Below are 12,900 nucleotides of genomic sequence, written 5' to 3' on the forward strand. Positions count from 1 at the left end.
AGAACAGTACCCCTTAGGCCACAGTAATTCTTCAGTCGCTGGATAAGAATTTCATGATCCACAGTATCAAATGCTGCTGACAAGTCAAGAAGAATCAGAATTGAGCAATCACCCTTGTCCCTTGCAGTAAGTAGATCATTCATTACTCGGACTAATGCTGTTTCAGTGCTGTGCCTTTTCCTGAATCCTGACTGAAAAGTATCAAAGATGTTGTTATCTGTAAGCCTGGCTTCTAGCTGGTTGGCGACTGCTTTCTCGATAACTTTTGACAGGAATGGTAAGTTCGCCACAGGTCTGTAGTTGGTTACAGAATCAGGATCTAGTGATGGTTTCTTCAGGAGGGGTTTTATGATTGCTTTCTTTAGTTCTTCTGGGAAAAGACCACTTTGCAAGGAGCACTGAGTGATTTTGTGAAGTGCTGGCCTGATCAGCTCTGGGCACTGCATTAAGGATCCAGTTGGGCCAGGATCTAGGTCGCAGGTAGTGGGGCGGAGACTTTGAATGAGAATTCCAAAATCTTCTACACTCAGAGTGTCAAAGACTTGCCATGGTGGTACGGTAGTAGGCATATGCAACGTCCAGTGGTCAATTGATGTAGTTGGTGTAATGCTGGCACGGATGGTAGACACCTTGTTTGTGAAGAAGGCAGAGAATTCTTCACACCTTTCCCTGGAGTATGTGGTTGGGGCTTTTAGGCAGGAAGGATTGAATATTGTGGTTGAAGGAGAGCCCTATGGGGCCCCTCTGGCCCAAGGGCCCCGATACAGTCACAACCTCTGCACCCCATATTGCTATGCCCCTGGTTGCTAGGTATGTTTAAGAACAACTGAAGTGAGAAATACATGGAGGCTGCCATATTTATTTCCTTTTATACAATACCAGTTGTCTGGCAAGTCCTGCTGGTCTATTAGGATGCAGTAGTGTCTGAATAATGCCAGAAACAAGTATGAAGCTAATCTTTCAGATCTGACAATGTCAGAAACACCTGATCTGCTGCATGCTTGTTCAGGGTTTATGGCTAGAAGTATTAGAGGTAGAGGATCAGTAGGATAGCCAGGCAACTGGTATTGCTTAAATGGTATTGCTTAAAGAGAGTCTGAAGCGAGAATAGATCTCGCTTCAGACCTCATAGCTAGCAGGGGCATGCGTGCCCCTGCTAAAACGCCGCTATAGCGCGGCTTAACGGGGGTCCCTGTCCCCCCAAACCCCCTCCGTGCAGTGGGGGAGCGCTTCCTGGTTGGGGCAGGGCTAACCGCCGCAGCCCTGCCCCATGCGCGTCTGTCAGACGCGTATCTCCGCCTCTCCCCCGCCCCTCTCAGTCTTCCTTCACTGAGAGGGGCGGGGGAGAGGCGGCGATGCGCGTCTGATAGACGCGCTGGGAGGCAGGGCTGCAGCCGTTAGCCCTGCCTCCAGGAAGGATATCTCCAGCGACCATTTTACGACCAACATTTGCGGGGGGTGGGTTGGGGGTGAAGGGACCCCCGTTAAGCCGCGGGATAGCGGCGTTTTAGCAGGGGCACACGTGCCCCTGCTATATATAAGACCTGAAGCGAGATTTAGTCTCGCTTCAGTGTCTCTTTAAATGGACATAAATATAGCAGCCTCCATATCCCTCTTGCTTCAGTTGCTCTTTAAAGGGAACCTAAACTGAGAGGAATATGGATGTTTCCTTTTAAACAATACCAGTAGCTTGTCAGTCCTGCTGAACCCTTTGGCTGCTGTAGTGACTGAATCACACACCTTAAACAAGCAAGCAGCTAATCCAGTCTGACTTCAGTCATGATCTGCATGCTTGTTAAGGGGCTAAAAGTATTAGAGACACAGGAGCAGCAGGTGAGTCAGGCAACTGGTATTTTAAAAGGAAAAATCCATATTCTTCTCAGTTTAGGTTCACTTTAAGGAGAATAGTGGGGACAAGGGCAAAAAAGCTCTTGTAGTTTTCAAGAAAATCATTTAAAGTTATTATAGGAAAAAACATTTTCAAATGCAATTAAATGACAGATAATGTATCCTTACCCATTGGTACTGAAAATGTACATATTTTCCAAGAAACTGCAGTGAAATTCTTGCCAGGATTTCCTGTTGGTCAGTTCACTGACAGTATAATGACCCACAGTAAACTCCAGGGAAAGTTGCAGTGTTATTTTCTGTAAGTGTGTATGAGCACCTCAGAGGTGCAGCACTCAGCTTACTGTTTAGAAACCCTGTTACCCAGAAATTAAGATATCCCCTGAAAGTAAGCCCTAGCAGGAATTTTGAGCATTTTCAAAATATAAGCCCTGCCCCGAAAGTAAGCCTTTGCGGCTGTAAGGGATAAAAGTATGATAAAGTATTGTTTTATTACAGGAGCCAGTGGTCTCCCCAGTGGCACCATGGCTCCGTCATTGGGCTAATCACTGCACTCAGCAAGTGCAGTAATTGGCCCAATAATGGGATAAGGGGAAAGAGGTGCCAAAGTAAAATACGTTTTAAAACCAAATAAAATGAAAAAAGAGTGAGGTGGCTTACCTCAATGAAGACAAAATCATGGGTTAGATGAATCTTTATAAGTATGCAATGCCAACGCATTTCGTGGGTACGTGCCTATTTCCTGAGGCCAAATAAAAGTGCCAACTAATGCTCATAGCCGCGAGTTAGTATTATTCACTTACCACTACCTTTTTACTCAACCAGTGTGACATACTGCACCATTTGGGCTTTTGTTGTCTCTGTGTTTTCTTTAGTCACCCCCAACAATTGTGGCCTGATAATGGAGCTATGGCCCCACCTGCAAGACCATCAGCTCCAGTGTAAACGCTAGTTGCTGTACTTCTTCCCCATAGGTTGAATCTCGGGGACACAGCAGCAGCATGGAGCTGGGGGAAAGAAGAAGATACCTGCATTTAAAGTGGGCTTAGATGCTTTCCTTGTGTTGGAAGACATCCATGGCTACAATTACTAGGTAATGCCCAGTGATGTTGATTCAGGGATTTTATCTGATTGCCATCTGGAGTCGGGCTAATTGGACCATGCCTTGTAAGGGTTTTTCGCCTTCCTCTGGATCAACAGGGATATGTGAGGGAGCAGGCTGGTGTTGTACTTTGTTTTCTGGTTGAACTCGATGGACGTATGTCTTTTTTCAACCCAAATAACTATGTAAAAGGTGGACATTGGAGGTCGTGGGGACAGGGCAGCATGGAGATTGGGGTAAGAGGAGGATGCAGGGGGACACAAGAGGAAAGGGGATAGAAGAGGACACAGAGACAGATGGGGACACCACGAGGACACTAAAGGTACAAGGGGGACACGGGCACACAAGAGTTAGATCCAGCAAAGGAAGAGGTGGCACAGTGGACACACAGTTCAGGAGGACACACAGTTCAGGAACTTGTGTGTTCATAGAACTAAAGACAGCCCCTGAAAATAAGCCTTAGCACATCTTCTACAGCAAAATTTAACATAAGACGCTGTCTTGTTGGTGGAAAAACGATAAGAACATTTTCATTGCGAGCAGAGGATAGTTTTGCCCATGACCTGGTGGAGCAGATAATACCTTCAAGATATGATAATCACTGCTGTACATGCTCAATACAGCTATGCTAAAGTTGTGATTCCAGTAAAAGATCTGTTTTGTCTGAAAGAGAGTCTGTACTGTCCGATTTGTACAATAAAAAACATACCAATCGAGTCACTGTGATCTCCTGGGTCCATCTTTGCCATTTCCGCCGCTCCCCGCCGCAATCCTGGCTTTTCATTGCTAGTTTTAGGCAGTGTTTACAAACAAAAAACATGGCCGCTAACCAGGAAGAGATGCTTGTATGTATGTATACATATTATATATATATATATATATATATATATATATATATATATATATATATATCATGTTACAGTATACTACAAGTTTTTATTACATTGTGAATTATCTGCACTCCAGTCTGGGATTAGCATGTGACAGGCAGCAGCTCCTTCCCCCCCTCAGCCTCACAAACTCAGAAAACTGAGAGCAGAGACCTGTCTGTGAGGGATAAACAAAGCACACACAAAGTGCCTGCAGGGGGCGTGGAGGTGTGCATAACTTCTCCCTATCACAGCAGAGGCAGCACATTCCTCTCTGGGCCTACAAAGCTTGACAAAGAAAAGAAGATTACATATATTACAGAGACAGTGCAACTAGAAAAGGCTGCAATAAGCCAGAGCACATTAGTACAGGTATAGGAACTTATAGGATAGAATAAATAAGGCTAATCATTTTGTTACAGAGTCTCTTTAAGTTTACTTGGTGCAACTTTATCTTTAATGGATTTTGCTTTTCTGAAGAAGCATATATGTGATTTTGGATCTTTCAAGGGAGGGTCTGCCCTCTCCCAGAACCTTTACATTCTCCATAGCTGATGTCCAGTGCTGAGCCAAAGCAAAGGCAAAGAAGACACTAGCCTCTGGGCACACAGCCACCCCCTGCATCCCCCCTCACTCAAATGATGCCGAGTCGCAAGCAGAGCCTGTAGTGTTGCCTACTCACCTCACCCAAGTTAGGTCATCTCTGCACAGCACCTGCCTCCATATGCCACAAGGATAATTACAGCTATAGTGGAGCAGCCTGCATTATGCTAAAAAATACTGTGATACGGGTTCTGGCAAGCCGGACTCCCTATAATGCATCCAAAAGAAGAAATTAGGTAGTCGGTGCCTGAATATATTCAATATATCGTCTGAGATTACCTAGACCTAGGAGAGCCATCTTTCGGCTTCTCCCTGAGTCCAAATTATATGCGGCCGGAACATACGAATGCCACCTCACATCTCCGATACTCAGCTGTGTCACAGGCTCGCAGCATCTTCTCTCTGTCTCCCTTTAGTGGCGTCTCTCGTTATGTATGTCACAAGAGAGAGAAAAGCGAAGATACAGCAAGCCTGTGAGATGGCTGAGTTCCCGGGATATGAGGTGTGTAGACAGCACTACAGGCTCCACTCATGACTCTGCATGTTTGGAGGGATGGGGTCTGTCACTGGGGACTGATCTGGCTATCTAGCTCAGGTAGTGGGGCTGCAAAATACTGGGGGGCTACCTAGTAATGGGGACTTATTTGGCAATCTAACTTGGGGAGTGTGGTTGTATAACACAGGGGTGCTCATCAGGCTATCTAACTTGGGAAGTGGGGCTGTGAAATACTGTTGGCTCATCTGGTTAACTTGGGGGAGAAGCTACATAAAACTAGGGGCACATCTGGCTATCTAAACTGGGGGGGCGCAACCTACTTAATACTGGGGCCATATCTGCTACCTGCACTGGGGAGCACACAATCTGATGGGAGCGCACTTTGTTACATCAACCTCTAGTGATAGAGGACTTTGTCCCTGCCCTGCTGACATCCATAAATAAATCCATAACAAATGTTTCAGTATACTGTGCTTTGCTTTCCTTGTATTCCATTAACTTTATTAATTTATTAACTTATCAATTGACTATCCAACTGTGCTGGTTTGTACGGCATGCTAGGATGCCTGCTGGCTTTGTTTTCTTTCTTTTTTTCCTCTTCTTCTTCTTTTTTTTTTTTCACTAAGCCACCTTTGACTTTGGAACAGTCTCTGTTAATTTGTTATTAATCGCTAATTATGCACTCAGCACTTTTTCGTCCTTTTGCATACCTATACTTGTATGTCATAAAGTTCACATTTTTTTTACGCCTTTCATTAAGATTGGCTAAGCGTTTTTCTTTTATTTTATTTATCTTGCCCATGCTCAGTTAATATGGAGGTACTTCCTAATGCAAATGAATGATGTGTATTTTTATGATATATTTTTAGAGCTTTGCTTGCTTATTCATGGTCTGTAAATTGGGCTTTTGGTTGTAATGCAAAGTATATTATTCTGTAATTGCATATTCTTTCTGGTCAGTGTAATTCATTAGTAATTAATATATATCCAAAATTACACCTATACAATACACTTTTAGGAATTTGCTTTGGGAGAGGTTGCAGAGTTTTGCTGGGGGTCTGGCATATTACAGCCTGTTTAACAAGTGAAGCAGAGCAGATTCTCCTGCTGTAACCATTCGCTGAAACCCTCTCCTGATATTTTGTCAGGAATGCCTCCTGTTCCCTTTTCTTTTTTTACGTATACAATATACAATATGATTTTTTAGTTAATATTCCATTCAGGGAGTGAGGAGTGCTTCCACTATACCATACCTTATCATAGACTAAGGTCACTGCCTACACTCTATAACCAGTATGTATCTGACTTTCGGATATTTAAAGCTTTCTTTTGGGCTTTGGCAGTATTGATTTCTGCTAGTTTGGTCTTATATGAGCATGTATGCTATATAGGGTTTTCGCACCTGAAGGGATTTCCGGGGAAGGTGGGGGGGGGGGGGGGACAAGCTGCTGAGTTGTGCTAGGGGTCTGACATATTACACACCTGGCAGTTTAACAAGTGAAATACTGCACATTATCCTGCTGTAACTATTAGCTGAAATCTTCTCCTGGTATTTTACCAGGAATGCCTCCTGCTCCCTTTTCTTTCTTAGTAGTTCAAATGCCCGCCTCCCAGACAAGACTAACTATTAAGCTACTTGCTCACCACCCGACAGGTCCAGCAACGTCCCCTTGACGATGGTTAAGTGACGCCTCTTCCTGCTCACGACGTGATGCATGACGGGCGCGAATGGGAAGTAAGCGATTGCGGTACTTTGCGCAGAGTCTTTGGGGAACTTAAGGATCTGATCCACCGTGTCTGTCACTTAATGCATGATCGCCCCATGGGGCAACATTACTTAACATGATTATGTTAAACGATGTTCCTCAACGTCAGGTAACATTGCCACAAATATCGCCTCATGGGTATGAGGCTTTAGATGGCTGCTGAGGTCCTACAGTTCATGCACAACCTTATCCTTTTGCACAATAATTTGCCTAAAATAATGTTACAGCCAAGGAGAGAACATAATTTTTTGTTATAATATATCTATTTATGTTTTCTTGCAGACATTCTATAGCAATTGTGATGCTCACATTTTACTTTAGATTAAAAGTGGAGCTTAAAGGGAACCTGAACTGAGAGGGATATGGATTTTTCCATTTAAACAATACCAGTTGCCTGACTCTCCTGCTGATGTATTTAGTTGCAGCAGTGGCTGAATCACACACCTGAAACAAGCATACAGCTAATCCAGTCTGACTTCAGTCAGAGCATCTGATCTGCATGCTTGTTCAGGGGCTGTGGCTAAAAGTATTAGAGGCAGAGGATCAGCAGCACTGCCAGGCAACTGGTATTATTTTAAAAGGAAAAATCCATATCCTTCTCAGTTTAGGTTCCCTTTAACTTTCCAAAATAAATTTCTTCCCAGGAAAAGACCAGGAATATAAAAAATATTTCTGTTCAGCAGCAGAAAAAGTTGCAGGTCACTTTACCTTCCCAGCAATAGATACATAAAGTGCACTACAGAGGACCTGGGGGATACACAGTGTAAAGAATAGCTAGCTAGAAATCACATGTGGGGACAAAATCATCACCCTTTGCATTGCTTTTTCACTGGAGTAAAAATGGTGGTAATCACCAGTATCTGTGCTTTACATAGCTATTGTTATTGATAAACTAATACCGACTCTGTGCTCAGGCATCTCATACTGTGGTTGTCCTTGAGAAGATGGATAACCATATACCAGTCTCTACAGAGAGAGTATAAATTGGACCCATACCTGGAAAATCTCTCACAATAGGCAAATCCTGAGTGTCTACAGACTGATTGCTCACAACCTGGAAATCGAGGCTGGGAGACACAGACAGACATATAAACCCAGGAAAAATAGACTATGCCAATACTGAGAGCAGAAAACCCTCAAGGATGAGCCTCACTTCCTGTTGCACTGCTCCAAACGTACTACAACCAGGCACACCTTTAAGAAATTCATAGAGCTATTTCCAGACTCCCACGCATTAGAAGATGAGAGAAAGCTCTACATTCTCTACTTGGAGAAGAGGAATCCACAGTCACAACTGCTGCACAATCACATTACATGCTGCGTGGTACTAGACAAAGTGCACATTTACAGTTACAGCGAAGCATACTTTTCATAAACTGTATGCTTCCTCATATACACCATGTTGTGTGGATAATGCACAATGCAACTTTCCCCTCTGCTGCATTGCAACCCTGTTTTTACACAGTATGCAGCCTGCCTCTGTCTGAAAATAGCCTTAATAGGCTGCAAAGAGTTACAACCCTAGTCTAGGTCATGTCAGAATCAGTAGTGAGGTCTGCTGCAAGGTTAATGAGTATGAGTTTGTGCTGTTGCAGTCACATCACATGCAGACATCCATAACCAATACAATGTATTTGCTCAACTACTTTACTATTCATACCAACCTAGGTGAGGACCGCAAGCTTTTGTCACCTAATAGATGACAATTATAACTATTCTGTACAGGTCTGCAGGGTCACCTATCTTTGCAGTAGTTTCAAACTTTATTCATTTATTCTTATTTTAATACTCAAAGTTCTATCTGCAGTCAAATTATACTCCTACTGTACATGTGACATAAATGTTGCCATTAATGATTTTGATGTCTGGTTCAGTTACCTGCTATCAGATGAGTTATTCGTCTCACTGCTGAATGGCCAATTAGCATATACATTTAATGCAAATTGCATGCCTTTTGGAATTTTACCACTCATTTGCGTTTCCTTTACATGTTGATTTTGATCTTTGTTACAAAATGATAGTGACAAGAAACAGCATGCCTTTAACAGTATAATGCATGTTTCTATGAGATGTTTGACATTAAAGCTTTAAACACTGTGTAAAAGAAAACTTACAAACATTGGGATGAGGCCTTCAGCCTTGTCCTCTTCTAAAGCCTTTTTCAGAGCCTTTCCACGCATGACAAAATTTTCATCTGACTTGATCTTCTTCATTCTCACCCCACCAATTAGTCCAGCCCTCTCCACTGATGAGTGAGCCTGAAAATGAAGAGTTGCATTGCATTACATCTCTGCAGATTTTATGCAAAAGGAACACTGGGTTCTTACTGCAATATTTGGAAGCCTGACTTAATTTCTCTTTTAATTATCCCACAAAGTCTATTCTGCATACATATGAGCAAATTGAATAGCTGTATGAATGAAAGAAAGACATTTGGGCAGGGACTGTTCTCTCATGAAGCAAGGCGAAACATTTGCATCAGGTGCAGAGATTTCAGGTGCAGCATTTTTGTACTGTGTGTACCTTCCTGAGGAGGAATGGAGTGGCTGAGGGTGAGCAGTTTGTTTGTCACAGACTCACAGCCAGCCAGCATGCTATTGTGTTGAGCTGCAGCATGTCATGTGAGAACATTAAATGAAGCAGAGTAAATTGTAGGGTGCTGTGCGATCATTGCAAATCGGGGTAAGGGGGGCATCCTCACAAGTGTGCCCCAGGCAGCAAAAAGTCTAGAACTGGCCCTGCATTTGGGTTATTTTTTCACCATTTCCCTTCAGATACTCAGTGAATATTTTTATGTGCCAAGTATCGAGCGATCAGAAATTCTGATCGGATTGGTGGTAAATAATTTCAGTTGATGGGCACAATCGATAATGAATGATTATAAAAACAATCGCCCGATTCAATTTTCGTTGAACTAAAATTTGGATTTTCTTGTTGGTCGTGATAGATAGGAAGCAATGATTGGTTAGTTGATGGTGTAGTGAACGATTTTTCTGATCGCTCGAACGATGTTTCGCTAGAAATTGGATTGTTGGTGGCCACCTTTACACATTCCTGCAATATTTTACCATCATGAGATGGTAGATCATGTGGTCAGATATGAGAGATCACATGATACAATGTATTCTTCTGTGTTGTATTTCCTTTGTCATTGTTAATGACTTGTCAGTGGACCAAAATTTCCAGTCTGATTAGAGTAACTGTTATATGCATAAAAAAGAAAATATTGTGTACAGAAATTCATTCCGGTATTCTTTTTACACCGCAAGACAGATATCAAAAGAAAAGAAAAGGCATTCATCTTTTGGATGATTTGTGTTTTTTATTGGATCATGGCCATGGTAATACAAATGGTAATGATATATGAACTTTAAATGTTAGTTTTCTAGTGAGAACCTCTATAGCAGGCAAACATTCACCTGACCTTCTACTATTAGAACCAGTTGTCATATCCCATATCTTATCAGAGGCTTTACAGAAAGACTAGCATCCTCCTCAATACCCTGCAGCTGGAAGGGAAAGGCATAGGGCAGCTGGCCTTTCACAAAACAAAACCAAAGCAATCTTTCAAGCCGATTCAGCCTGAAGCAGTGTAAATACAGCCAGCTTCATCCTACTACCCACTTCTTATTACAAAACACACAAAGCATATTTGATTTAATCCCTGCATCAAAGATTTCATATTTGAACAATATCAGTAAGATACACTTCAATAGGAAACTGGCCTTTACAGTAAACACTTTGTATAATCAGAAAGCAAAAATATCAGGTTAAAAAATTACTCCAATTATCCACTCTTATATTAAACACATGGGAATGATAATGTAACACTGTAAGTCTCAAACAATCTCTCTGATAACTTTTCCATTTTATATGGTCTGAGCTCAGAATGCTCACACTCTCCAATCTGTTTTTAAACCCATTCAAGACCACAGCAATGTTTTTTTTTTCCTGCACTGCATGAATTTTTCTGTATATTTTTTATACTGTGTCATATGAATCTGAGTTTAGTATTTCATGTAGTAAATTATATTTTTATCTGTACTAAACATGTGTAATTAATCTTTTCCTACTTTGGTGATCTCCTGCAGCGGGTTACAGAGTACACACACAATCTAAAATTAACATATTGTTTTCATAGGGATATTTAACAGCAAATGAGTGTTCAAAGGAAATTAAAGTAAAAGCAATGTACAGTGGGCAAGTTACAATTTATTTTATATTGTTTCTTCGTATCAGAACATTGTAGATTTGACCTATGAAGATTACTGTATGTGAATTTGACAGTCACAGATAGCTTGAGCATGACAACAGCACAACATGTAGTACAGATCTGATACTAGACCGGTGCCGTGAGCAGAGCAGGAAAGGGCTGATATGTATCATTGAAGTATCATTTTGGTATCTTCTCACCATTGGGCACATTTATGATCCTGTAAAAGGTGGCAAAAAGTGATTCACAAAAATTGTTGAAGTTCAGTCACTTTGTGGCAACTGCAAGTTCCTGTACTCATCAGATCAACTGACCATGGGATCCAGACACACACTGCACAATAGTGTCTTTTTCCTGACTAGAGCCAAGCACTATCTTGTCATTTAAACTAATTGACAACAGACCTTCTGTTGCCTGGACAGGTTCTTACTTTGAACAGTTCAGCAGCTGGTGGTGGGGAAGGTCAAGGACTGAAATCCCACATCCTAAAAACATTTAAAAAAAAGTAAACTGGCTGCCCCCCAAATTTTAGACCATGATAGACCGTGGTAGGGATTAGATTGGGAGCACCTCTGTGGGACAGTTAGTGGCAAGACTATATGTATTCTGAAAAGCGCTGCGGAAGATGTCAGCAATATATAAATAATAAATAAGTAAAAAATATATTGGTAAGATGCAGAGAATGTAAAACAATCAGAAACATTTATTGCCTCAACCACTTTGTTTCCAAACACTTTTTATATACACTTATCCTGATTGCTATTAGGATCTGTTGTGTACCAATTTTACATGTAGAGTGTTGAAAATAAGCTTGACCTGGTAGTATTTCTGTGCATGGAATGTGTTGCCCACTTTAATGACACTGGAAAACATAGCTGTTCAGAGGTCACCTTGTTGCATAAAGTGAAAAACGCTTAAACTATGTAAGGTATTTTCAGCTTGAACAAGAAATAGGAGGACAATGTAAGGGCCCATTCACACTAGAAAATAGCAAAACGGTAGCACTTAGTGCTACCATTTTGCACAGGTGATTTTACTGCGTTTCCCGATGATCGCGATCAGTGCTTGTTTAAGCACTGTACCGCAATCGCTTGAGAATCACGGCAAAATGCTGCAGGCAACATGTTTCGCGATTGCCATTAATTGCGGAATGCCGGCAGCAATCACAGCAGCAGTGAGATCATAGTTGATGAGAACTGGCCCTGAAGAACTTTTGAGGAGCATTAAAGGTATCACAATATCTTACATGTTTTATAGCACCATTAAGAAGTGCCTTTATATTTTTTGTATTTTTATGTTAGTTACTTTTCCTTACCTAACAGGTATAATTTAAAATATATTCTTATCAGCAAAGTCATAAAGAGATAAGTGTTGGAGCACAATAGACCTGAAGCACATGAAGCAAAGGTCTTTACCTCTCGCTGAGCTGTTCAAAGCCAGCAAAAAAAGCTGTGTAAGATGTCTTTTCTCTTGTAGGTCTCTGGAGCAGATGTCGCAAGTGCCATTAACATCTATGTTACTGACATTCCTTATCAGCAGCCATGAATTTGCTATTTCCCATTTGCAAGGAACACACCGCTGACAATAACCAGCTCCTGAACTCCAGTGGACACACTGCACAATTGTGCAATTTTTCCTAGCAGGTGTTTTTCGCCTTATCAATAAAAATCTTGTAAGTGGCCAGTTGCATTTCAGCTGAAGCTGGTATTGCGCCTTCAGCCACAGCAGCTACAGCACAGTAATCTAATTGCAAGCACTTGATGTGATTTACAATAACTACATTTGTTGTATTGCGATAATTAATACTGATAGGGTACAATAAATGAATGTCATTTTGGCCTGGAAGATGAAACATTATTGTATTAGCTTGGTTTTCAGAGTATTGCGAGGTTTAATGCTTTACATAAACAGAGCAAATATAGAACAAGCAAAACATACTGGCCGCTTCTCAACATTAGGCTCTGGATCGTAGTAAGGATGATAACTGTGATGTCTTTAATGAC

At 41.6% G+C, this 12,900-nt stretch overlaps 1 protein-coding gene across 2 annotated transcripts in view; it reads right to left on the reverse strand.

Moving 5' to 3' along the window:
- DDC (dopa decarboxylase) overlaps positions 1-12,900 on the reverse strand; it is a 203,312-nt gene that overhangs the window by 124,792 nt on the left and 65,620 nt on the right. For both annotated transcript variants that reach the window (XM_068234545.1, XM_068234546.1), the window contains exon 6: positions 8,799-8,942. In XM_068234545.1, the coding sequence (XP_068090646.1) occupies positions 8,799-8,942 (144 nt within the window). The remainder of the gene's footprint in view (positions 1-8,798; positions 8,943-12,900) is intronic.

This window comes from Hyperolius riggenbachi, chromosome 5, assembly GCF_040937935.1.
Source record: "Hyperolius riggenbachi isolate aHypRig1 chromosome 5, aHypRig1.pri, whole genome shotgun sequence".
In the NCBI taxonomy this organism is placed as follows: Eukaryota; Metazoa; Chordata; class Amphibia; order Anura; family Hyperoliidae; genus Hyperolius; species Hyperolius riggenbachi.